The following is a 27470-nucleotide window of genomic DNA, read 5'->3' as shown; positions in this document are numbered from 1 at the left end:
AAATTGGCTCCAGATAATTTGGACCAATAGTTCAGAATTGGAACAGTAAACATCACCTTTGTTCTTCTTGAAGTGTGTACCCATGTCTGACCTTGACATCCATTTGCCTATGCCAGTGATTTCTGCTAGTATTCCCAAGTCTTCCTTGAAGGTTCCAAATAGACAATGTAAAAAATACTTGTGCTGCTGCCTCTGCTGTATGAGTCCCAGGAATCAAGAATTGTTTGCCCATAATTGTCTTATAAGCTAGGAAGCCTCCATGACCACAAAAATTGAAGATAGTGTTGCTTATGAGGAGTGTGCCAGCAACATATGGAGCTTGATGGTCAAACAATTGTGGCAAAAGGGCATGCGTGAGAACGTTTACCGGGAAAAACATTCTTGATTGTTGTCTTCCTAGAGTTATCAGTAATATGTCTCCTAATACTGTGACAATTTGCTTTGTCTCTGCATAACTCTTTAATGCACAGAGATCTATTATTGTGTCAATCTCTGGGATGTGGGACATGTCTCGCTTCACTGCTGCTTTCCACTTAGCAGAATATCCTCTATCTGAATGTATCAACTGAGCTAAGGCTGCAAGAGGTCCAATGCTTTGAGGCATGCTTGATTTCTTCTCCGGAGGCCATGTAATATCTTCAGCTAGGATGTGGTGATGTCCATGTATTCCGATGTCCTTTATGTCAACTGTGCGTGTGATTCCATCGACCTTTCGAACTGGCATTCTTGATTGACCCATGCGCAGTTCATTCAATCTTAGTTGGAAACCCCCAATATAATCCATCAGGGGACCTGCAGTTCCATACCAATTCTCTTCTGAGTCTATGTTGTATGCTCTATAGTCAAGCCCCATGGTCTTTGCTGCTGCTATCACAATTACTTGTGCTCTCTCTCTTGTGATAGGATACTCTTTCACATACTTTACTTTAAAAGCAGTTTTCTCATGTGCATCTGCTAGGGTTGACTTGATGTTATTTGCCTTTTGCCTAAGAGCATTATGAGTGGCAAAAACTATGTTATGGGTCTGCACGGTTATCCCAATATCATCTTTGTACTGGATATGTAGCCCCAAATCATGTGCAATATTGTAATTAGCCACCATTACAAACGTGAGAACTCTCATTTTCTTCACAGGGTCCAACTCTATCTTCACCCTCTTTGAGTTTTGTATTTCTATTGTTAGGACCTCCGTTAGCGTTCCAGAACGCTGCTTGAATGTTTAATGGTTGGCTAGTTGTTTGAGACATTATAAGCCATTATTGGGTCTTGTCTGGGGGCGTTGCGGGGGATGGGTCGGGATGGGCAGCCTTTGTAGTTGGCCGTGTGTGCCCCTTGGCAAAGAGCGCATTTTTCGGGGGTGTCCGGGGATTTGGTACATTCATGCGTGGGGTGATCTCCCGCGCATTCAACGCATCTGGGACGGGCATTGCATCAAGCCGAGCTATGACCGTGGTTTTGGCATCGGAAGCATTGTCCGATGCTCAATCTGTTTCTCAGAGTTTCGACTGTTACTCTGAGGTTCATGATGGTGTTTAGTTCGGTGAAAATAAGTTTTGCCCTGTCATTTTTTGTTAGGTTAACTAAAATGAGTGGGAGGGCTAAACTGAGGCGAGAGAGGCGGAATGAGTGGAATTCTGCATTCCTTGTAGTTAAAAGTCTGGTAGTGCGGTGGTGATCGCGAGGGTTTTTCGGGAATATGTTAATATACCTGCTTGAGTTTTTAGCATAGAAATCGACTCCTTGGTCGATTAATGCGGCTTGTAGGGAGCTCCAGCCTGCTTTGTTGTGTAGCATGATTGGAGGAATGCGGGGATGGGAAACACTTATCTGAGGGGTTTGGCTCTGGGTGGTGGGGGCAGTTTGAGGGGTTGGGATTGTTGAGGATTGAGAAGTGGATGGTTGGGGGGAAGGTTGATCGCGGGGCGGCGAGGGGAGGGTTGTTAGAGAGGGGGGGGGGAGGGTGCTGTTAAGTTTTGTGGAGTTCTTTTACAAGGTACATAGGGGATGTTGCTTGTTCCCGTTTGGAATGTGCGTTGAGAATCGAATGAGGTTGATGCTACTGCATAGGGAACGCTGTTATTTTCCGTTCCATATGCGCGTTGGATTGATGAGGGGGGGGTGGCTGTCGTGCGACGACCCCGTTTACGGGTGCTTCGAGTCGTCTCCCAGGGCATTTCGTCCGTGCTAGAATCGGTACCGACGTCTGAATCTTCGTTGCCGGATAGCGTTGGGGAAGGGGGTAGGCTGGTCAAGTGGGGGGCGGGACTAGTGGGGGAGGTAAGTGGAAGCTGGGTTCGGGGAGGGGACGCCGCCACTTGGCGTAAGGGGCGGGGGAGGGTTGGCCACAGGGGGGGGACGCTGACGTTGACCTGTCGTTGATTCCTTCGGGCGAGAGAGGGTTGCTGAGGGGGGGGGGGGAGGTTTCGTCGCGGTTGTAGAGTTGGTGAGCCAAGCGGAAAAGTGCCTGGCCTCCTTTTTTAATTTCATCATCGGACAACTCCGATGGGTCGCGGTCGTTCATTAATTTGATCGTGCACATTAAGAATCTAGCTAAGACTTCGTTGATAGACATTTTGATTTGAGGTGAATAGAATGGGGGGAAAAGGTAGAGGAGAAGTACCGAATATGGGATAGCTTAGCTAAAAAATATCCCATTAATTATAATTAAATCGTTTATTGAGTATTACACATTGAATTTTTTGGAAATATAGTTATGTAACTTAAAATGTTTACGAAATATTAAAATAAACTCAAAAAGGTCTTCATTTTGGACGAAAAGTAAAACAATAGAAAAAACAGGTTTCGAAAAAAGTGCTCCTATTATGGGATACACGGATTTTGTTAATTTGGCAAGCAATAATCACAAATAAAATCAATATTTTCGGCTCCCGAGAACTCAATGTGGCACCAATGGCGGCAGGCTATACATTGTATCCATTCTTCGCCTCTGATATCATGGCTGTATAGTCCTGAACAATAAGCACAAACCGCATCGGACTCAACTTCACGAGGTTGGATTGCTGTCGAAATGTCTTCAGAAGAATGGGATGACAGCGACATATGTGACATCTCAGAAGAAGACGTAGAGTCGTATCGTAGCCTTCTGATGGGTTTCTTCAAGACTTCTTTTTTCACTTGGACCCCACTAGTGGAGGGCTGATCGCATATTTCCGTGCCTTTTTTCACAATGCCCCTTTTCTTCTGCATGCCTTCCAGCTCAATTTTATAAGGAGACGACGAAATTATGCAAGTTTTTCCTGCTTTTCTTCCTCTAGTGGAAACCGTCTTTTTCTTATTTGGGTAGGGTGCAATTATATTTGGGCTAACGAGGACAGGCTTGGGATCAGCAGATGGAAGAGACGTGCTAGTTGAAATACTGATTGAGTTGGGACAATCATTTTCTTGATCCTCATTTTCTAGGAAGTCCTGCTCGCTGAAGATATTCCGGTTGATGGGGTAAATTCCAGTAGCTTTGAAACCGTTCACGGCTAAAGCTGCACATTGTATTTTCAGGTATGCTTTTCCAAAAAGTTCCACGATATCAAAGACTGACAAAGGCCTCTGATTCATCAGAAGCCATTGCCGAATTTCTTCACTGTAATACGTCTTTAAAGCTCCCATCACTGTCTTGTCGAGGGGCTGCAATTTGTGGGTAGAATGTGGAGGTATGCACAGAATGGTGACATGATTCTCTCGAGCTTTATCTATAAGATCAATGTTGCGTGTGTGACTATAATGTCCATCAAGGATTAACAGAATCGGATTTTCCTCAGTTGGTTTCGTATGTTCGATGAAGTGCTGGAACCAGTCTGTAAATAGTTCTGTTTGGATCCACCCTGATGGATGACATCCTCCGATGGATCCTGCCGGTGCTCCTTTCATAAGTAAAGCGTTCATTTTTTCCGGGGAAAGATTATCATTGGCGGAACGAAATCTCCGGCGGCATTCATGCTGAGACAAATCGTTATAAGTGATCCTCTTTCCGCAGAGGTGATGGCACCGACTTGTTTTTTCCCCCTCATAGCTACAACTTTTGGAAGTTTGGACTGCACCACCGATAGGCCTGATTCGTCGACGTTATAAATTCGGTATGGGGGAAAGGATTTCTTCTCATATTCCTTCTCTAAAAGGTCGAAAAATGAACGAACATTATTTTCAGTAAATCCCTTAACGCGAGCAAACGATGTGCCTGTTGGCTTACGAAGAGAAATAATTTCCTTGTGGCGATTTAAATATCCTTTTAACCATTTTCTCCCAGTTGTTTCGTTTTTAAATGGGTGCTGTAGATTATTGCGAACTGCTAGTTGATATGCAAGTCTTTTGATATCTTTCCTTGTCAGTCCGTAATACCGCTTTTCCATTTCTAATAGGTAATCCCGCAATTGTCCCTCTAAAACTGGTCCCAAGACTGACTTTCGTCCCAGCGCAGCTTCAACAGCATCTTCTTCAGCGCTCGGCTTGCACAATCTGAATAAAGTGCTTCGAGGAACCTCGTAAAGAATAGCGGCTTTCTGATAACCCATGGTCTTCGTCTTTACAGCTTCCATAGCCTTAACCATTTTTTCTTTATCCCACGTCTTCCGCTGTTTTGTCTTCGACATTTTGAGGTTAGTGTAGGCCAAAATAGATAAACCTGGAATATCAAAAAAGAAATTTGGTTCTACTAGAATTCCATATTGGAAACACTGTTCCTAAGATGAGATAGTATTCCATATTAGGGACATCAAAAAATTCCATATTTGGAACAAGATCAATTCAAACAAATATATTTATAGAACAAAATCTACTTGAATTTAACTTCAAAACATTTTTAAAACATAAAATTTAAATAATAATTTGGTCGATCAGTGAAAGATTGACAATTTTGTGGAGAAAATCTTTTGAGAAAGAATAAAGTGAAACTTACGTAAATATTATACCGGTGTGGCACAAAAACTTGATCACTCTCTCAGGCGCGTGTGTTGTGGCCGGCGTCCGAACGAGTACTGACATGTTCAAGATCGTTCGGTGGGGAATAGGGAACGCTGGGTTATAGAAGCTCTTCTCGCATAAATTTTGAGAAACATGACCATCTCATATTATGGACGTATGCCATATTCGGTACATCTCCTCTATGTGTTGATGATTTTCAGATTTGAAGTGGGTGAAATTGATGAGTTTTAATGAGTTCAAGAATGAGTTTAATGAATTTAAGACTCTAATTTGCCAGACTATTTAAATCAAAGTGTGTACTCACAGAAGGCGAAGTGAGGTGATGGTGATGATGAGGTGGTGAGGTGGTGGTGATGATATGGTGACAGTTCTGATTCTGTGGATCGTCTTGGATCGGCTGGGGGCAGTTGGCTCTACTCTTCTTTCAAGCGGGAACTATCCCGAGTCGCTTTCCAGGACGTCAAGGTTTCACAAAAGTTCATAGACACTGTCACTGAATTTAGGTGAAGTTATGCAGCACTATCACAAGAGTTTTGATGCACTGATTTGATTTGGGTGAGTTATGATCACTGAGTTTGTGGTTGATCGTTCGGAGCTATGATTTGGCGAGTGCGTGATGGCTTGGCGATGTGAGCGAAACTATAGAATAGAATTACGCGCGCAAAAATCCCGAATGGCGGGCCAAAATCGCGGTAATTCAGAGTTTATGCACTGGTTTGTCATGGGCAATTTGACCACTGAGTTTATAATATTGAGTAAAAGTTAGATTACGCGCGCAAAAATCCCGAGTGGCGGGCAAAAAATCGCGGTAATTTATGATGTAGCTAAACTGAGTTTAATTTAAATTAAATTACGCGTGCAAAGGTCCCAGTTGGCGAGCAAAAAATCACGGTAATTTAATATGATGAGTATTTGAGAACTGAATGTGCGAGTGTGTAGGTATGATTGTTAAACATTTTAGCGGTTGTTATGGATAGAATGAGTGTGTTGTTGTGATGTGTTGTAAGCGTGGAAGTAAAGGATGGATAATTATGATTTAATGAGATAAAAGTATGAGATAATATGAGATAAATTGAAGTGAATAGAAAAGGTAGAGGGTTTTGTAGTTACAACAGGTTTGATAACTGAGCCAGGCCAGATATCAGGATTGCGGGAGAGGTTTAGTTCTTTCTTATGTATATCTTGGAGTTTCGCACCCATAAAAAATTAAAGTTGTTACCGATTTTAAACTCTTTCGCGGAACTATCTATAAGAGATATATTCCCTCCGGCTAAACCTATGCTACTACAATGTTTCGGGGGCGAGGATCGCGAGGGGTGACTATTCCGGACCCATCGGGTAGAGGATGTAGGCGTATTTTTACCCTGCTGGCGTAAAGAATATCTTCTCTGTTTATCTTATGTCCCATTTTGGTTGCATTGTTGTTACATTGTTAATAATGGTGTCGGCAATGTCCTCGTTGGTATTTTCTGAGATGCCGAAGATTTCAATGTTATTTTCGAGCAGCTGTTGGTCGTGGTTATTATTCGTTTTGTCGAAGTGATTAACGATTTTCTTAAGCTCCGCAATCTCGCGTTCAAGCCTAACATTTGAAAGCTGTCGATGTGCTTCAATAGTTCGGAGTCCTCAGACTGCAGCTTCTTAGGAGGCATTGCAAATTATTAAAATCTTTTAGAATTTGTTTACGTCAGCCACGGCCAATAGCAATTGGGCACCGAAAGCAATAAGCCAATGACAAGGCTGCAGAAGAAATGGCGGCGATTACACCCAATCACAGCTGTCAAAAAAATGCAAATAAATTAAATTGCAAATAAATAAATATTACCTTCATAATTACCTGTACCTGTTTGAAGATATTGTAAACATTAACTCGGCTTCTCTCTCTATAATTTGGGAAACTGCTTTATAATCAACGCCATCTATTTGTCCAAATCGTAAACTTCCACCTAGCCCCTTCGTAAATCGATCGGGAACAATGAAGTTACGGTCTTCTGCCGACAGATGGCGTGTACTTACCACACGACGACATGAGGAAAAAAATTAAACATGTGTAAATAAATCAATTATTAATAAACACACCAGTACACATACATCATACTGTAATATATTCTTACGTTAACTCTGCCCGAAATGAATTTAGCCATGTTCAGGTGACATAATATAGTAATGAAAAGCGGACCGTTATTATTAAATCGGTGGATGATCTCAGCTCTAGTTAATGTAGACAGCGTTCCATAAATCGTCCGTGCATCCGTCCGTCTGTCCGTTACCTCCAGTTTTATCGAAGCGATCCTTTTCTTTGTATAAAAACACAACCATTAGATTGTGTATTACACACGACATTGTGTATTCACACAAACAAACAAACACTCACACATATATCACACAAACCTGTAATGTTTGCGTACATTTTAACATAAATGCTGCTGAAATGGTTTTAGACATGTACGGGGCCGAGTGATATCGGTCAAATGAACTGTCAAATAATCCTTCAGCGATGGGTTGCCTCGGGTCCGATCCTTAAACAGACGATTACACATTTGTTTATTCATTCACCACTGGGCACTGAGCGTCCGTCGCGGTTGATAATGTGTTTGTGTGTCTGTTGTGACTCTAGACCTGTTAACTGAATGTACTAACATTAACATGCGTACTGTAAAGTGTACTTTCAGAGTCGTAATATTTTATAATATTAGAAGAAAAAGTAAGCTGACAGATGTACACGCACAGTGCAGTTTTAAGTATATTATGTGCGAACACAGTGCGCAGTTCTTATGTGATATTTAATTGGGTTGACTAAAATTATCATATTCTTTTACCAATTTACTTTATAATATTAAAACAAACACGCATACGCTCACCTGTAATATTTGCGTACATTTTAATATAAATGCTGCTAGAAATTCTTTCAGACGTGTTCCGGGAGCAAGTAATATAGTCAAATATTCTTCCGGCTATCGGTGGGTGATTCGGGTCACGATCCTGAAACAGACATTTATTTATTTATTCACCGCTGAGCGTCCATCCAGACTCTCTACACGTGTTCACTGAATGTACTAAAATTAACATGTGTACCGTAGAGTAGGGTCAGTGGGTCAACAGTGAACCTTTTCCGAGTTGACCTGGGCCACCAAAATTTAAAGTATAACTGTCAAATGTTGTCTTCAGTATTTATTTGGCTTTCTATGTGCATAAACTCATTTTCGCAGAGTTTACTATTAATTATATATAATGATTTATATAAAAAAAATGACATTTTGGTTCACTGTGTACAATGCTGGTACACAGTGAACCGCAGGCATGGTACACAGTGAGCCGAAGAAGTACACAGTGGACCAACACATTAATTCTCCTGAAAATTATATTAATAATCCTCGCAATAAAACAAATAAATTAAGAAAATAATCAGGGCTTTATTTATAAACATAATTTATACAATATGAAAAACCCATAACTAAAAAAAGTAGCAAGATATGAAAATAATTACAAAACATGAAAACTCGCAGAGCTATAAAAAAATAAGTAATGTAATTTTTTACCTTTAGAGCAAAAGATTTAGCGAATGTTTATAGCAAAGGTAACATCAAACTTACAAAATGACTGCTGCTGCCTCTTAGTGCTTCCAGATACAATTGGTTTTGGGAGAATATATTTAATGTCATGCTCTTTTACATATGATAAGTCAGGAACATTGGGTAGAGAAAATTGTTGTGGACCTCTTGTCTATAGTCTAAGAAAACTGATGAAGTATTCCAGGGAATCATTCCGTGTTTCAAGAACTTTCCCAATATAATAAATTCTTGTTTTTTTCGTGTCAAATACTACCACAACAAATTCTCCTTCGCCGGGGGATCTCTCTAACGGTTCCATCATCATTTCTTCTGTCAGGTCTATCTCATCATTCTCCATCCAATTCATGTCAATGCTTGAATCTGGAATGGAGATTTCTGTTTCATCATCTAAACTGGACGCTAAAACGGCACGAATAATTTTTTTATTTTTTGCATCCTTCCTCTTTTTGGCAGCTGATCGCTGTTGATTGATTTCGATTTTTTCAGGCGTATCTGTAGCAATCAAACTACGACCTAGTTGTCTAGGTTTTCTCATATTTTTCCGAGGGCCTGCCTTTATTGAATCGCGGAATTGTTCAAGACCAATAAAAGAAACAGACTCCGCTCTTGAAAGCCCAGAGGGTCCAGCTATTGAAAGGTCTTCGAAGTCTGCTGGTGATGTATCTTTTTCAATAACTAAGTTTGATGGTCGACCATCTGGTAATGTCTGGACAGGAACTGGGCGATCTGTCACTGTGCTCGTTAAAAAAGTCATCATCCGTAAATATATTTCTGTCAAATGGATAAATTCCGGTTTTGACCTTAGATGTGATGATGATGATGATGGTGACCCATAAAGACTTGAAGATCCATACTGACTTGATTTTGACTGTGATGATGAGAATGACGGTGAACCATGACGACTTGAAAATCCAAACTGACTTGATTTTCTTGAAGTATTTTTATTATGACTGATTTGAAGAATATTTTCTGTGTGTGTTTGTTGGTTAATTTTCTCTGCATGGCTTTGTGACATTAAGATGGTTTTTGCAATTTCAATCGTTTTTCGCAATGACCATGTAGAATCTTGTAATAGGCGTTGACGAATATGATTTAAATTTGCACACATATTTGCAATAAATATGTCTCTTACCAGAGATTCTCTTAAATTTCCAAATTCACAATCCAAACTTAAATTTTCCAAGTCCCATAGAAAATTATTGATGTCTTCTGAATTATTTTGTTTTCGTGTAAAAAATGAATTTCTTATCATTGTTAAGTTTTTGTGAGGCGCAAAATATTCATCAAACTTTTTCTTGACTTGTTGTAGCGTGCTTGATTCTCTATTCATGTTAAATGATTTGAAAATTTCCATACCTTTGGAGCCAATTGAATGAAGTAGAATTGCAATTTTTCTTTTTTCTGTAGCTTCTTCCAAACCTGACGCCACCAGGTATATTTCGTAGTCTAGCCACCAATTTTTCCATTTTGAATCATTATTTATATTATTTCACAACACTTGCAGATTTGACAGGGCATGAAAATCATGTTGTATGTGTGACTTTTGCGTGTCCTTCGCCATTTTGAATTATACTTAATATTTTCAATTTATATTATTACTATTAACATCGAACTTCCAGTATATTATATTATTACTATTGATACCACTTCTGACACCATGTTTTATTCTATTTAATGTGGATGACTTTATATTAAAACACTGATCGTATTTTGTGAGATAGACTTTTATTCTTGTGACGGTTATACAGAGAGAGCTTGTTAGTGCGACCACAGACGACAATACAATGACGTTCAGAACTATCGATGTGCGACACCAATAGTGATGTTACAAGTCCATAGTACGATTTCCATAATTATTTCATCAGTAAAAGTTCTTCTAATATCTTTGGTAAAAACCATATTGAATCATAAGATGGGGTCATATACATTACGGCACATGCGGCTTGGACCTCTTTGAGCTCGAACAGTGTTTCTGCCACGCCTCGTTGACTTTGACGTGGACCAACAATATATATTCCTACCTCTGATAGTCCTCTGTTGCAAGGCTATGATCCTACGAGAGACCGAAGTGGAGACTGGTGGTTCAGTGCTGTTTTGCCCGTCTAAGATTACACTTCCACTTGGTGTTGGCTGTTCTCCTTGTACCTCATCAATGAAAGCTTCTTCTGTGTCGCTCTGGATGTCATCTTCACTTCCGTGGTCCTCTACTTCACTATCGGTATCCTCACCGGGAAGCTCGTCATCATTTAACATAAGAGCGGCCAGGATATGGTCTTCGTCCTAGTTTCTACTCCCCATTGAATTATACTTTTACCTCAATATCTATAAAAAGAAAATTATAATATAGTTATGGTATAAAATACTTACAGATACATAAAATACTTACAGATACATAAAATAATAAAACTATCATAAATAATAAAGTCAAAATCAACAAAGTCATTTAAAAGATAATCATGAGTAATTTTGACTCACGCGTTTATTATATTTCAAAATCGGTGACACTTACCTTATCGACACGTACACCACACGGCAGCTCACAGCGACGAATGAGATGTCCTAAACGCACAGCTATGGATTCGCGCTATTTAGAAAGAGAGAGCAATATTTCGCAAACGCATGCGTAAATTTTACGTTAATTAGACTTTCTAGTGTAAAAGAAATAAGTATGTGAAATACAACTCAGTCATATTCAATTCGCATTTGCGCATTTTGTAACATTTTCTTGCGGAATTCACATAGGTGACTGTTAGCTGTATGATCATTTTGATAACCCTTTCTGTTAGTGCAGTTGTGGCGTTTGGCAGGCTCTTGTTTTTTGGTGCACTGTTGTATTTTGTGCTCTTCTGCACAGTGGAGGCATCTGGGATTCTTCGAGGCATCTCAGTGAGGTGTGTCCGTAACCAAGACAATGATAGCATTGCATCAGTGGGTCACAGTCTTCTACGTGTGCTTTTGTGAATCCAATATTAATCCTTTCTTTCGATATTATTATTTTTTTAGTTTTGCTTTTGTTTGTATAATGAAATTTATCAGATTTTTTATTCTGGAGCCTTTTTTATGTCATGGCATATTTTCATCCATGGATGTTTGGATTTTGGATCCATGAGTTCTATAGATTGCTATTAAATAATAATTCAAATAATAAAAAAGGAAACACTTTGTTTAAAGTCACTTTATTGATATTTTAAAGTCTACCGGTTTCGCTACCTCTGTACCATCATCAGGACTGTTATAAAAATACTAACAAATACAGAATAATACACATATATATAAACCAATAGTTAAGAGAGAAAGAGATAGAAAATCAGAGAGAGACAGTGTCAGTTGCGGGAGGGAAGTGGGGGTGGGGAGTTTGGGATAGCGGGAAACATACTTATTATAGGCTGAATGTTACATTTAATTGATTATTGATAGGGTTACGTAAATTTCGCAAATAAAAAATCGTGATTTTGCATTTAAAAAAACTCAAAATAGAAAATTTCGCATTTATTACGCAAAAAAAAACAATGTTAAAAACTCAATTAAAGGCTAGCATTGTTGTAAATTCTACATTTCATTGTTTGCCTGCGATCAGTAACGACAATGTTGTAGATACTAAAGTACCTCTCGGCATCAACACTATTGACAGGGCAATTGAGACATTGAATAGCTGCTTTTGCAAATCCAGGGTAGCAAGATTCCAATGTAACTCTACATTTCATTGTTTGCCTGCGATCAGTTACGACAATGTTGTAGATACTAAAGTACCTCTCGGCATCAACACTATTGACAGGGTAATTGAGACATTGAATAGCTGCTTTTGCAAATCCAGGATAGCAAGATTCCAATGTAACTCTACATTTCATTGTTTGCCTGCGATCAGTTACGACAATGTTGTAGATACTAAAGTACCTCTCGGCATCAACACTATTGACAGGGTAATTGAGACATTGAATAGCTGCTTTTGCAAATCCAGGGTAGCAAGATTCCAATGTAACTCTACATTTCATTGTTTGCCTGCGATCAGTTACGACAATGTTGTAGATACTAAAGTACCTCTCGGCATCAACACTATTGACAGGGCAATTGAGACATTGAATAACTGCTTTTGCAAATCCAGGGAAGCAAGATTAACTAAAACTTGCATTACATCCACAGGAGCTTCTTGGCCGACCAATCGAAGTAATTGTCTGTGAAAATGAGAGTACCCGTCAATTAGTTCTTCTTGTGGTACTTAAATCGGTCGGTTCCGAATAACAGCTAAGTGGAGAATACACATTTACTATTGTATAGAGACTATCATCAGAAGCACTTGTCATGGCGGTATCAGCGCTTGAAGTAGATGGTGTTGAACTAGCTGCATTGTCTACGGCCATTATCTCGTACTTGGTGAGAACTTCAAAGATATCTTTTTGGGCTTTTATTTGAAGCAAAATTGGTAATTTCTTTAAAACGTGCTCAATATGATTAGCAAACGAGCTGAACTCATCTGTTTTTTTCATTTTGAGAGGTATTTTTCAACAGCGAAAGCCGTGACTTCTCTCTCTCTCTCAAAAATGATAGTATATCATCTCTCTTGCTATGGGGACGTTTTCTTATTTGCTTGTACGCTGCGGTAAGAGGAACAGATATATTATCTTCAGACTGTGTGTCAGCATTCCCTTGCTCGATATTAGGTACAGAATACGTGTCGTCATTCCCTTGCTGAGTATTAATCTGTGCCGACTCTGAGGACTCTTCAGCGGTGATTTGTGATGACTCCGATTCATCATCTATGTTACCAATAGTAGACCTCTCTTGCGGAACATTTTCTAAAAAGGAAATAATCTGTACAAATTCCATTTTGTTCGACTATTTTTCGGAGTTGACGATCCCGTGGGGAGTTTATTTTTGCGTTTAAAACGCATATACCCATCGCGAATTGTCTTCCACTGCTTTTTACAATTCTCACCTGCAATTTAAATATTCAATATTAGATGATCTCTCCTATCTCCTAATCTTATCCAAATTTATTTTATGGTCTATGCATAGTCCGTCAGGGAGTATCACCACAATTGTGTTGTCGCTGGTCCAGCATTTGTTATTAGTAAATATAGCACGGACTGATGTGAAAAGTTTCTGCCGTGTCACGGTTAGCCCTTTCACACCCGCATTATTGTTTCCACATATAAAAATATGTAATGCTTGATAATACCTCAGAAGATTATTTGAAATTTTCTTGTATATATATATTTTTTTTTAATACATACTTTATAAAATATTCTACGTTAATTTGAATTAACATTGTGTGTCAGGGGGAATTTTTTTTATAGTTAGGTAAAATAAACAACAAAACACAAATAACACAAATAATACAAATAAGTGTTTAATTAAAAAAATGCACAACTAAAATGTATTATAATCAATGTGTATTCGACCTATCATGATAGTCGGAAAAGCAGTTTGTAGTAGGTGCAAAGCACAAATGTACTAGACACCGTTCGCATTTGACTTTGGTGATGCCTTGGAGACAGTGCTTGTACCTCAACTGCTTTTCACTATATCGGGGAAAATGCCCCCAGCCCTCAAACCTTACATCACCAAGAAGTCTTGGTTGGTTTACTTGACCCTTACTATAAGACGGTTTGTCCTGAGATTCATGTGAGGGTCGACCTCTACGACGTGGGTTGACTGTAGAATTACCAGCTGTTAGCGCACGGTCAATCTCAGATCGAAACACTAATAACGATTTATATTTTTCACCTTGTTGAGAACAGTGGCGCCTGTATAATAGCCAAGCATTCACCACACACATGTCAACAAGGTGAAAAACTATTCTTAAATAAAAGCGTTTTGATCGGATATCAATTCGGTAGAGTGAAATCAACATGTCGCTGAGGTCAACATCACCCATGAATCTATTGTACTCTGCCACTATAGCTGGACAAAGAACATTTACGTAGGAACGGGAAACCTTAGACCAACGACGGACGGTACCAACCGGTTCCCGTCCGACTTATGACGATGCAAAGTGTACGTTCCTATTGTCGAACCATTTTATGGCAAAAACACCAGATTTCAATTTAGTCTTATAATCATATGATCCACGGCCCTCTTCAAGTAACTGACGATCTGTTTTGAATGTGCAACCACGTAGTCTGTTGCTACGAACAGTACCAATGGACCATATGCCTATAGATTTTAATTTGGAAATCAGTGAATGAGAGGTGAACGAATTGTCGAAAGAAACTTTATAGTTTGCATTCTGAGGAATGCCTCGACAAAGTCTTACGATAATAGGCCAACATTACTAAATTGAAATATGAAATATTGTAAAAAAAATGTATCAACAATAAAAAAAAAAAAAAAAAAAAAAAAAAAAAAAAATATCTCCACTGATTCCCAGTGCAGTCCTCTCACCCACATTGGTGTCTTTGCCAGTGTAAATTTCAAAGTCATATACAAAGCCACTTGATCCCGCTCGGGCGAACATTTTAATGCCCCATTTATGGGGCTTATTTTATTTTCCAGAAAGTCTAGGGATAACAGAAACATCTGCGCCGGTGTCCACGAGAAATTTCTGACACGTTTCTCGGTCATATAGAAAGAGACGGCAAGTGTTTGTCGGAATCTCACATGTCTCTACTATGGTATTCCGTTGTCGTTTCCCTGGTTCTTTTTTGGAAAGGAGCACGGTTGGTAGCACTTATATGCCTTTTCGCCATATCTTGTGTGAAATCTGCAGTATCCATCAGAGTTCCTGTTCGGAGATCTCCCGCGAGACCCAGACCTTGGTCTTCTAGCGGGGCTCTGTCTTGATGGAGGCTGGTAGTATGAATTTCGGCGAGTATTTTGTCTGTCGCGTCCGTGAAAGTTAGAATGGTTACCATTGTTATTTTGCGATAACTTGAGTTGTTTCATTTCACGGGTAAGGGTTAATATTTGTTTTTGTAGGTCAAGCAATATTGAATTCTCAGAAATTTCAGACCGCGATGTACTTGGTCTTTCGCTACGGTCTACCGTAGTACATTCAGTTGCTTGATAAACGTCAACAATCTTGTCCGCTGCTGAAGCAAGTTGCTCTAGGTCATTGTCTGGCAGTGCGGACAGTATCGCCTGTACATGCTGTGGGAGGCGCTGCAACCATAATGTTCTAACAATGGCACTTTTAGCTAACGTGGGTCCAGCCATCTCCAGCATGTGTCTTAGCAATCCAGTTGGTTTTCGACTCGGAAGTGGACAGGGCGTCGGTTGACTAGTGAATTATTACCGAGGGTCTGGCAGGTCCTGGAGGAGCATTATTTCTGGTTATAGGTGGCAATTGGGGAAATTTTTCTTAGCTGTCAAATAGGCAATAGGGCTAAGTTGCCGCAGTAAGTATGTGGTGTGTCCGACGTCGGTTGTTGCGTTTACATAATTATCAGATTACAATTATATATACCCCCACCACTTCTCTTTTCATGAAATATGCAAGCTTAATATAAATGAATTACCTTTAGCCAATTTGAAATTTCGTCATTATTATCCGAGTATTTGATCATTTAACTTGTAACTTTTGTTCATAATTCTTCTTCGAATTTCCGTTTAAGACTTTTTGCACTTGCCAGATGGACATTATGCCTTTGCAGGTTTGCGATCATCACACTGGCGTAAGCTTTTCCAGTGGTGGCGTCAATACCGCGGCTCCGGCGTTGAGTTAAGCTGGAACTGGGAATATTTCCAAATTATACAGAGTCATTTGCAGGATCATGCGCTGGCAAAGTCTTCGGTAATGATTGGCACCAGAAGTAGATTACCTTCCAAGTTCAATATATTATGGCATTCCTTTTGGAGGAAGTCTATGAAGCCCGAACCCACAGTCGCGGCGGGGTAGAGAACAGTAGCACCTCCTTTAGTCCTTGGATTTGGTGGTTCTAAATCTCGATGACGCCAGTGAACACTGTCTCTGGAGCAACGTGTGCTGCTACTTGGGGCGGTCACCATCAACTACTTGTTGGAAGGCTCTTTGGTTATCAGTTGTTATGACCATAGATCATTCATTTCATCTTCCCCCAGCAGATGCTTCCGACTGAAGCATCGGCCTCAAGGAGAAGAGCCATCTCTAGCCATCATCCATAACTGTTGGCCAGCAATATACTCTTTACTGTTGATTGAATCCAGATACTTATTGCAATCCTGCTTTGGGGCAGAAGTGGCTCTGCTAATGATCTGAATCACCTCCATCGTGTGGTCTGACGTAACTGGAAAACTGTGTTTGTCTATTGAATTAAACTCTATGCCTATTCAACCTCGCTTTCTCAAGTTGTTTGCTTTAGACATCAACCACGGGAATGAGCGGAGTAGAAGTTTGTTGGAGGAGATTGAGGAAGTGCAGCTCGGTACTGTGAAGTTGAAGGTCAGTCGGATTCGATTGGGGAAGAGGGACGAAGTTTCATCACTTGGGGGTCCAGGAGAAAATTTTTATCAATGTCTTCCGTTCTTTACGAATAACAAAAAGTGGAGTATTTAAAATTGATGGATAAGAAAGTTTCTAAATATCTGTTATAAATCAGTTGCGAAAAGTGGCTCCTGGATGACCAGAGGGGAATGTGAATTGTGAATTCTGAAAGATCTTCTTACAATACATTTTTTCATCCTGACATTGAATTTCAAAACTCAACGTAAGAGTTGTCTGTATTTAATTATTTTAATTTCATTTTATCCACAATACATACTGATAGCTTGATTTGCCATGATTAATCGAATAAAGGCATTTGATAAAACATTATATAATAATATGTTCATGTACTGTACCGTCATCAAATTGGTCTCCTGCACAAAACGCAGTAAAAAGAACACTACTTGGTTATAAATCATTTTAGCATGTCTATGCATAGGGGTCTAGGGTTCAAATTGGTCTCCTGCACAAAACGCAGTAAAAAAACACTACTTGGTTATAAATCATTTTAGCATATCCATTGGTCTCGTGTTTTGTAAGAGTTTATACGAATAAACTGTGTCTTTTCTTTGTGTCGTTTAAGTCCTCCTTTAGCAGACCGCTTTTTCCTGTAATGTTATTAGTGAAAATCTCCTCAAACAGTGCCGGATCGCCTGAAATTTCTCCCTTCGGAACGTCATAAATTACTATTTTAGGTAAGCGTCCTTGTGGGCTGACCGTTTGATTCCTTGTTCGACTAGTTTAGCTTCCGCCTTTTTGATGTTATTAAGACCCTCCTGACTGTTTGTCTGAAGGGCGAATCCAGCACCTTTAATCTTCCGTGTTCTTACCACTTTAAAACCGTCTTTGTTCGGGTTTAGCAGCGTTGTCCACTTCTTCAGCGTTTCTTCTGAGGTTTTACCCTCGGGAATGGTAGGATAGAACAGGACCGTGTGCTGGGTGGAGAGGGATCTGTCTTGGGATTCCGTCAATCTTGATCGATTTGGATAGGGGACTAGAGGAGGTAACACTCGCATAAGATTTAGTGAGGACAGGGATTGACTGGATGGGAAGGGAAGCTTTTTTATAGTCCCTTTTGGGGTTCGAGGATTTCACTCAGTGTCGATGCTCGAGCTGCCGCGGACGCGTATGATATTGCCATGCTAGTGACTACTTTTTTAATGTCATCCATTGCATTGGTTATGATAGCCTTTTCCTCGCGTTTCATCTTGTTTTTACCCGCGTTCACCGCGATGGAGATAGTCTCCATATAAGACCAGATTGTTGTTATTGAATCTTGGGTATCTACGCTAGTCGGGACGACAATGATCACCCCTGTGTCTCTTCCTGTTTGCCTGGTTAGGCGAGACTGTTGGGTGAGTAAAAGGTTCCTTAGCAGTTGTATTTTTGGGCTGTTCAAAGAAAAGGGCCATATCAACGATTCGACGTCCACTCATTGATTCCGGCCAGATTCAGATTCAGTTATGCATTGGGATTGCGGTAACCCTTAAATTTTGTCTATAGATTATCCCCACTCCACCGGGCGGTCTTCCCAGGAGTGGCCCATTGGCGATATCAATGGCAGAGGTTCCAAGCTGTTGAAATCCTTGTGTATATGTGATAGGAAGTCAATATCTGTAGGGAGTAACCACGTTTCTTGAACTACTATAATATCGTGTAATTCGCAGAGATCATGTATAAATTTTATCCGATCTGCAGTTCACGGATATAATTCTCAAATTATTACTTGTCATTTTGATGTTTAGTTGATATGCGCGATTCTATAAATCTTCAGAATACAAAGTTCTTCTGCCAGGAATTTCTTTACTTCGATCGCTTTGACAGAAAGTTCAAAGATGTTAAAAGACGTAGTGCGGAAAGGCTTGATTCTTTCAATCTTGGTATCTTCCAAACCCTTTTCTGCTAGGTAGGCATTGATGTCTTCCTCGGTGGTTTCCAAGGTAAACCGTCGTGATTAAGTCAGCCGACTTTAATATTGTTGATGTTGCTTTACCTCTCAAGTTTCGGTTAACTTTCCGCGTTACTAGTGTAAATCCGTTTTCACCCATCGCGGAAGGCCGGGGTTGTGGCCGCGGACAGTGCTCGCGAGTTCTCTGTTTATTGTTTTCGGGCCGTTCGAAGTGATCACAGTGATCACTGTTTCTACGCTCGGTGCGTTCTTGTGTATTTTTCATGTGTGTGGTGGTTGCATTAGTGCGTTCTTAGTCACAGCAGTTGAGTAGGACTCTTCTGTCGGTATTTGTTTACTTTTACGTTGAGGATTACCTACATTTATGCCACTATTTTGTTGCAAGTTCTCGGCTAAATCGCTTTGTTTGTTTGGAGCATGTATTTTTGTAATTTGTTCTCTAAGTTAAGCCAGTTCTTGTTTTAGCTCGTCATTTGTTGTGACCGAAGAGTCTTTTAATTTGGTTTTAATGAGTGTTATTTCCATAGCGTTAAGTTCCTTTAGGAGTTTGGATATGTCCACTCTTGATAAGTTGACAGGAGGCAACAGGTGTAGCTGTCTGGCGACGAATACTGGTAGCCTGTCAGGGTCTGTCTCTTTCAAGGCCTTCAGGATGTCCTGGAGATCTCGGCTAATCCTGCCGTCTCCTTTCCGCAGAGTTCGTTTGTCGAACAAGATAGTCTTCGCATTCTTTATTTCCTCTTCCGAGAAGGCGGAGGTACATAATTGCATGATGGCGATCTCATCGAGAGTGTCCGCCTTGTTTTGGATAAACGCGAGGCACTCATTTATTATGAGATTACATACATTGTACGACATAGCTTAACAATACGTCCTTCCGACACAACGGTTGCCGGTTGTAATGCTGATGATAAATAATAACATTTATCAATTTAACGGTGTAAATAGTCTTATTTATTAGCATCACATGCAGCTCTGTATAAATCTTCCAAATCAATACTATCCTGATCTCCATCAGTACTTCAGATAGTATCTCTGGCATACGAAAGAATTCTCGTCATCTGAATCTGAATAATTCTCTTTGTGTGCTCTTGAAACACACTAAGAGTGATAATAACCTTGGCATAAGTTACATGTCAGGATGTTATTATTGTCTACAAACTGTGCATATAACAACCGTAACATCGCTTATTATTTTAATCTTGCTGGTGCTGGGCTGGTCTAAATCAATAAATGTTTTATCTTTGATGCTGGGACCTTTTGAATCCTCTTTTACCCTGGAAGCTTTATTTTTTCCTCCCATTACGTTAGCCTTTATTTTGTTTTGATATCTTTTTATAGCTTCGTTCATTATTTAATTTTTTTCTGTCATTGGGTGTCTGTCAGTATTCTAGTCCTACCAGGTTTTCTTCGTTGTTTTCTTTGTTTGTTTTTTTGTCTTCCTGGGTGGTGCTTTAGGGAATGGACATATGGCCTCAGGGGTTGATAGTTCCACTTTATTCATGTCTAAAGTAACCAAAGGTGTTGAATTCATTGATGTTTAAAGTCGAGATCATTTTCATGGTTGGTAATAGATAAGTCGACAACATTTCCTGTCGTTTTGCATTTGTCTATATGGATAGAACATTGTTCTGGACGGTCGGTTACATAAGATGATACGAAATCTTCATCGGAAAATATATCTTCGTCTATAGGACATATTCCTGTGACTCTGAGTAAAAGAAAGAGGGTATGCGTGTCCTATGACATCTGAAATATCATATATGATATATATGTTAATACTCCTTCCAGCTCTTAGACTGGGCACTGTTTTGATCGTTATTCGATAATTTGAGGTGCTTCACCTCTTGTATAAGTGAAGCGATTTGGTCCTGAAGGTTTTGCAAAATTGTGTTTATTCCTGTCTCAGATTGTGATGGTCGAGGTTTGTGGTTCCGATCCACCGCGTCGCATTCCGGTTTTTGATATACATCCAGGAACTTGTCGGCAGCTGAAGCTAATTGGTTGATGTCGTTGTCTGGAAGTGCTGACAGTATTGCCTGCACATGTTGAGATAAGCGGTGCAGCCAAAGCGTCCTCATAATTGAACTTTTGGCCAAAGTCGGTCCTGCCAACTCTAGAGACCTTAAGAGACGGGTCAGGCGTTTTTTTCGGAGTCCTGTAAGCATTCCATTAGAGCCGTCTTGATACGTGCATATTTATCCTTGGGCGGTGGGTCGATGACGATATCGCTCACACATTGTAGAGTATCGGCGTCCAAAGCCGCAATAATTATGTTGTACTTTGTGAAATCTTCCTTCACACGGTAGTTTACGAATTGCGCTTCGGCCTGTGCAAACCACAGGGCTATGTTGCCCTTCCAACATGCTGGGAGCTGTACTGACACGTGATGGGCGTCTGTCACGGAATATGATGTGCCTTCTTGTGCAACGTCGCTTGATGTTCGATCCATTGTTTGCAATGATTCTTGTGTCTTCGGAATTGATTTGGTTTTGTCTTCCGGAGAGGTCATTTCAGCCGATAAAATACGTTACGCAAGGCATACAAGGAAAAAGTAATCACATAATTACCGTATGAGAAATTAAAAAGTTACTCCATCTATCAGATAACGTTATAAGTTATGAGCAGGTATATTAATATTAGTGGAAACGCAAACCTCTTAACGTATTTTTGGTGAAAGATTTAAATTTATTTAGGTTGATTTAAAATTTATAACCCTTAAAAAAGATTGGTTATTAATAAACTATTGTGCTTTATGATTAAATTGACCACAATAATTTCTACAGATTATAATTCTGTAGGATAAATTCCATGCGCACAATGTGGAATCGAAATTTATGAAAATTTAATGGTTAATCGATCGTATATAGCAAACAAAATATGTGTTGACTTGGTGCACATTACTTGTTGCAGATGCTGGACTGGAAACTGTGTGTGGTGGAATATTCACAGCCGCGTGGTTTGCTAGAATTTGCTCGCGTCAATCGTAATTGACGGAAATACACCACGTGTATATTACTTAACCCGTAAACGCATGACTTTTTTTTATTTAAATAAAAATTGCATTCTACTTATTAATTAAAAATAGAGAAAAATAATAAAATAAATATTATTTTTTCGTAGAAAGCAATCACTTTGTGGCTTAACATTTTAATGAAATAAAACAATATTTTTTGTTGTTGTTAAAAACCACGAATTTTTATTAATTTTAAGACCGACCGGTTTCGCTTCACTCGAGCATCGTACAAAATTAACCAGTTTAATTTTGTACCCTGACGATGCTCGAGTGAAGCGAAACCGGTCGGTCTTAAAATTAATAAAAATTCGTGGTTTAAACAAAAAAAAAAATGTTTTATTTTATTAAAATAAATATTTATCCATAAATTCTGTTTATTTTGAGAAAAACGTTATTGTATCATATGTGAAACACTATGCATCCATGTCTGAAAAACGTTTGTACCTACTGTTACAACAATAATTATCAGTGAATAAAGCGAACTATTTTACGACTAATACGTAAAAAATTAAGACATAAAAACAGGGGAAAGTATTAATTTAAATGAAATGCCGTAAAACAGTTTTTGTTGTTATTAAAACATTGAGGGACTTTGCACTTTTGGCAGTGGCAGTACGTCAGACCATTGCAGGTGGGAAGTCGACACCTCTCCCTCTTTTCGTGCCATGTTGGCCAATGAGATACCTCATCTCTCCTTATGTATTTTGGTGGGACATTTACTTTTGGGCCTTTTTTCTTCTAAATTTCCACTTGGCCGACCAGTTCGTTTGTTGTTAAACTTAGAGTCAACGGTGCATAAAGATCAAGCAATTTGGGTTTTAAATTTGGCGAGACTTATCATATTTTTTGTTTTGGCATTTTTTTGATCTTGTACTGTTTTGTATAGAAACCGAGAATTTACTATAGTCATATCAACTAAGTGGTATAGCACCCTCATATACAATCAATTGCTTCTCATCGCAATTTTTTATCTTCCCATGACACTGTCTAGTAATAATCAACTCCTCCCGTATGTCTGTTGTACTATGTTATAGCAAATGGGCAGTTAAAAGCGTTCAACAGTTTTCATTGGAAGTTCCCCTGCAAAAGATGATAGTGATGTGACCACCTTGTTATCCTTCCAAACAACATTAGACATTTCAACGCCTTGATACGATCCATTGAATTCCGAGCGTGTTCCTCGTGGAGCATTTTTCATTGATTGGATTCTATTCCTCCTAACTGTCCTAAGAGATTGAATGCCTGTGCAAGCCAAATGGCTTAAAAGTTGAATTGAGCTGTAATAATTGTCAAAATAAAGTCTGTTGGTTTTGGTACTACGCGTCATAGACGCACAACAATATTTCCACAGGCTCCCAAGACTGGTTTACTTTCAGGTCTTGGCAAGCAATTTTCTTGTCCAGAATAAAATTCAAAATTATTAGCGTAACCCCATATACCACTCAATACAAAAAATTTAAAACCCTATTTGTGGGGTTTCATGGGCATGTACTGTTTCATACAACTTCTTGCTTTAGTTGAACACATTAATTTGTTCATCGACGCAAATATATTTTTCAATGGGAATTGATGCAAATCTTTGATTTAAGTCCGCGAGTAGAGGTCTGCTTTTAAAAAGACGATCATGAGCTGGATTTTCTCTCGGTAAGTGTTTAGAATTGTCGTTGAAATGGATTAATCGACGTATTTTTTTAAATTGGTTGACAGTCATTGTTGATGCTAGTGGATCAAAATACAAATCAATGGACTAGTGCAGTGGTTCTTAACCTTTTTGGCTGGCGACCCAAGGTACGAATATATTTGAAGTACGCGACCCTAATCTAATTTTTTATTTTTTTTCCATTGACAGGTTATGTAATTTTATACTATAAAATTTATACGATGTATTGGTAAAATTAGAAATAAACAAATTTATTTAAATGTTCTGTATTAAAATCAGACCAGCATTAAAACAGTTAAAAAATTTACAGCAAAATAATCAGTGACTACCCTGGTGTTGTATTTTTGAACAAAGATCATGTATACGTGGAGTTATGTTTATAGAAAGTGCACACCGCATGTCATGCTGAGGATCCAACCTATTCCTGTACTTATTCTTCATAACAGCAAGGCATGAAAATCCTGCTTCACATAAATAAGTAGTTGGGAAAGGTAGCAGGGCTTTTTCAGCTTCATTGCTCAGAACAGGCTTCCCAGATAATTGTGCCCAAAATTTTGTGAGACTCGTTCTGGCAAATCTCTCTTTTAAAAGTGCATCACCTTGCATTTCGAGCAATATCCGAGCAATATCCGAATGGTATAATAAATTCTGGTGTTCTGAACCCATTTCTTCGCACATCAGTCGAAATATCCGAGAGTTCATAGCGCGTGCCTTTATGAAATTTATAATTTGTATTACGTCCTGTAACACCTGATGTAGATCTGGCTGCATATCACGTGTAGCCAAGTTTTCTCGATGTAAAAAGCAGTGTATTAAAACAACCTCTGGATTTCGTTCCTTGACTTTGGCACAAAACCCGATGCGACTCCCTATCATTGCCGGTGCTCCATCTGTACAGACTGCGAGACAATTGTCCCACAGTAATTGGTGTTCCACAAAGAACTTGTCTATTAAAAGAAATATATCAGCCCCAGTTGTAGTTTCAGAGAGCTTTTCACAAAGCAGGAACTCTTCATTGAAATTTTGTGGAGTTCTGTATCTTACGTACACCAACAGCTGTGGGAAATCTTCAATATCAACTGATTCGTCGATTTGAATTGAAAATTTGATGGCTTTTTTGAGATCCGTTATTAATTGTTCTAAAATATCTGATGACATTAAATCTATTCTCTTTTTCACAGTATCGTTTGAAATTGGCACCATTTCCAGCTTCTTCGCAATTTCATCTCCACAGACAGTTCTTGCCATGGCTATTGCAGCTGGTTTAATCAACTGCTCAGCAATACTATGGGGTTTTTTACATTGAGCTACTTTTAAAGCTACTTCGAAAGAAGCGTAGGTAGTTTTTTCTAACGAAACTGTTGCTGAACTTGATGGTGCATCAAGTCTCATGCGCTTTGTTTGTGTTTCTTTTTCTTTCCAAAAAGCAAGCGGTTTATTTGCGTACGTTGGATGGACTTTTTCGAGATGTCTCTTCAATTTGTTTATTTTTAGCGATTCATTTGAAAGAAGTTGCGTACAAACCACGCATTGTGGACGTGGCACACCAGAGCGATCTTTTATTTCAATAAATCCTAAGGCTAAAAATTCTTGCTTGTATGTTAACATCCGTTTCGCCATGACTGTCCACAATTCGAAAGACTTACTGAAACAAAACGACAAATTATAGAAATATACTATTCTATTCGTTCATCGGCGAATTGTAGGCTAACAATGTCATTTATTGGAAAAAAATATTTTACGTTCTTTCGATAACAGCAATCGCGAGTTGCACTTTTAATCTTCCACAATTGATTATCACAATTTTGTAGCACTTTGTAGTTGTCAACAAAGAGTGTATTGTAGTCAAGTATAAACGTTATTCACGTAAAACAGTATGAGAACGAGCGTGCAATCGTAAACAAACTCGCTAGCAAACTGACCGAGATGAGACGAGACCGACCGACCAGCGCGGTGCGGCGGGCGGCGCGGGTGGTGACCGAGCCGAACCGAGCGATGCCGACTGCGTGAGCCGAGCGGTGGCGATGGCGCGCACTCCTCGCTTTGCGCCCCGCGCCCTTCCGCCCATTAAAACAGAACTAACATGTCGCGATTGTGAACAATAGATGTCCTTGTTCTGAGAGTAGTAATAATTGTGACTATACTAGTTTAGTGACATCGATCGGGATATCAATACGCGATTTCCGCGACCCAACCCAAAACCTCTCGCGACCCAAATTTGGGTCGCGACCCGAGGTTAAGAATCGCTGGACTAGTGGGACCGGATATTTGGTCCACGCAACAAAATATAAATGTATGCAAATCAGTCACAGTAATATTTGCAGGCCTTGAAATATCTTTTTGCAGAGCTTAGAGATTTGACTGTTCTACTATTTTATTGATAAGAGCATCTGTAAAAATATATTTAAAAAAAATCGAATGGGGTTTCCAATTCCATCACATCCGAAGGCAATTGCCCGTTTCCTGTAAATTCCATGTCGGAGTCTTCAAGCTGCAGGTTTTTTTTTCTCCACAAAATTTACGATTTCAAATCTTTTGAAGTAGACAAAACAGGCGTCATCGTTGTAATATTAGTTTGGCCACTAGATAAAACATTATGTAGATTATCACCGTCACCATTGTTTTGTAGATCCCCAACGTCCCCATCTCCCAAGTGGATATCCTCAGGTTCACTTTGATCATCTGAATCGTAATTTTCTAGCTTGTGTATGGTACGTGATAATCATGTTCTTCGATACCCTTCTCATGGTGCGTAAGTGATCTTATTTTGTGAGGTTTCCCTTGTCTGCTAAGTGGGCTGCGTCCGAGGTTGCTTCTCCTCTAGGGACATCGTACAGAACTATTTTTGGTAATCTGCATAATGGGGCAATCATTTTTATTTCTTGTGCTGTAAGCTTTTCCTCCGTCTTTTTAATGTTTTCCAGACCTCCAGATGTAGTGGTCTGTAAGGCAAGGTCTGCCCCTTTAATTTTTCTGGCATGGACCACCTGAAAGCCATTCTTTTTTGGGTCGATAATTTCAACTAGGGTCTTGTGGATCTGTTCAGATGTCTTTCCTTCAGCATTAGCCGGGTAAAAGAGTACAGTTGGTTGTTTGGGGGGCGTGGGACGTTCAAAACCGTTGAGTAGAATACTATTGGACGCAGGAGCTCCCGCGGCTACACTGACGTAGCTCCTCCTCTGGTGGAATGATTTTCGGCTGTACTACGAGTTTATCCATTTTCTCACTCATTTTTTGTTGAGCTGCTAAAAGTTCTTCGATAGTCGCTCCCCTTGTTTTAATGTTTGTTAGCTCAACAGTCATGGTGGTGAGGTCAGTCATGAGAGTGTCTACTAGGGTGGTTATTTCATTCTTATCTGTTTTATTCAGCTTGTTGTTGCCGTCATTGATGAGCCTTTCCATGGAAGGGATTATTCTTTCTTGATCACTTTTAGGTGAGTCATTAATGCGGGCTATTTTTCTATTCTACTGATTAGGCCAATTCTCAATGGATATGACGGTTGGATTAGGCTGTTCTTCATGTTGTGCGACGTGTATTTCGCCTTTGTCTTCATTATCCTTTTTTTTTGAAATTTTTTATTTTTCTTTTTGACAAACTCCATAAATTGTTTGATGTTCAGGGTCGATATGCCTTCAGAAGAGGGACCTGGCTGAGAAGAAACAGCGACATGCTTGTCGCCTTTGTCTCTATTATCATATCACTCGAGGTATCACTGGCTGAAGACATGTTAGTCTAAAGCGATTCAACTAAGTAACGAATTGTAAAGAGGAGACAGGGAGAGATATTTACTGTCAAGCGAAGTTGGCGGCAGTTAGGCCGGGCAAGCCGCGAAAGAGTCGGGCCTTCCGAGATCTTGATCTGAATTGTCTTTTGAGAATTTCTAGAAGGTTCCAGAATTCTCTGGAAACCTCGATAGGAATGAAAACCACGTGGCGATAACCAAGATGGCGGACTTATGCCCTCCACATTAGCGATCACACAA

The 27470-nt window shown here is 39.5% G+C and overlaps 1 protein-coding gene across 1 annotated transcript; it reads right to left on the bottom strand.

Moving 5' to 3' along the window:
• Positions 1-6393: 6393 nt before the first annotated feature.
• Positions 6394-11020, bottom strand: LOC149409745 (uncharacterized). The gene has a single exon (XM_089649138.1). It carries the CDS (start codon positions 9856-9858, stop codon positions 8656-8658), a length of 1203 nt encoding a protein of 400 aa, XP_089505264.1. The 5' UTR covers positions 9859-11020; the 3' UTR covers positions 6394-8655.
• Positions 11021-27470: the final 16450 nt, after the last annotated feature.

Source organism: Hesperophylax consimilis, chromosome 29 (genome assembly GCF_061612785.1).
Source record: "Hesperophylax consimilis isolate HC1 chromosome 29, BYU_Hcon_1.0, whole genome shotgun sequence".
NCBI lineage: Eukaryota > Metazoa > Arthropoda > Insecta > Trichoptera > Limnephilidae > Hesperophylax > Hesperophylax consimilis.
Note: the sequence above shows the minus strand (reverse complement) of the source record. Positions and strands in the feature narration are given on the sequence as shown.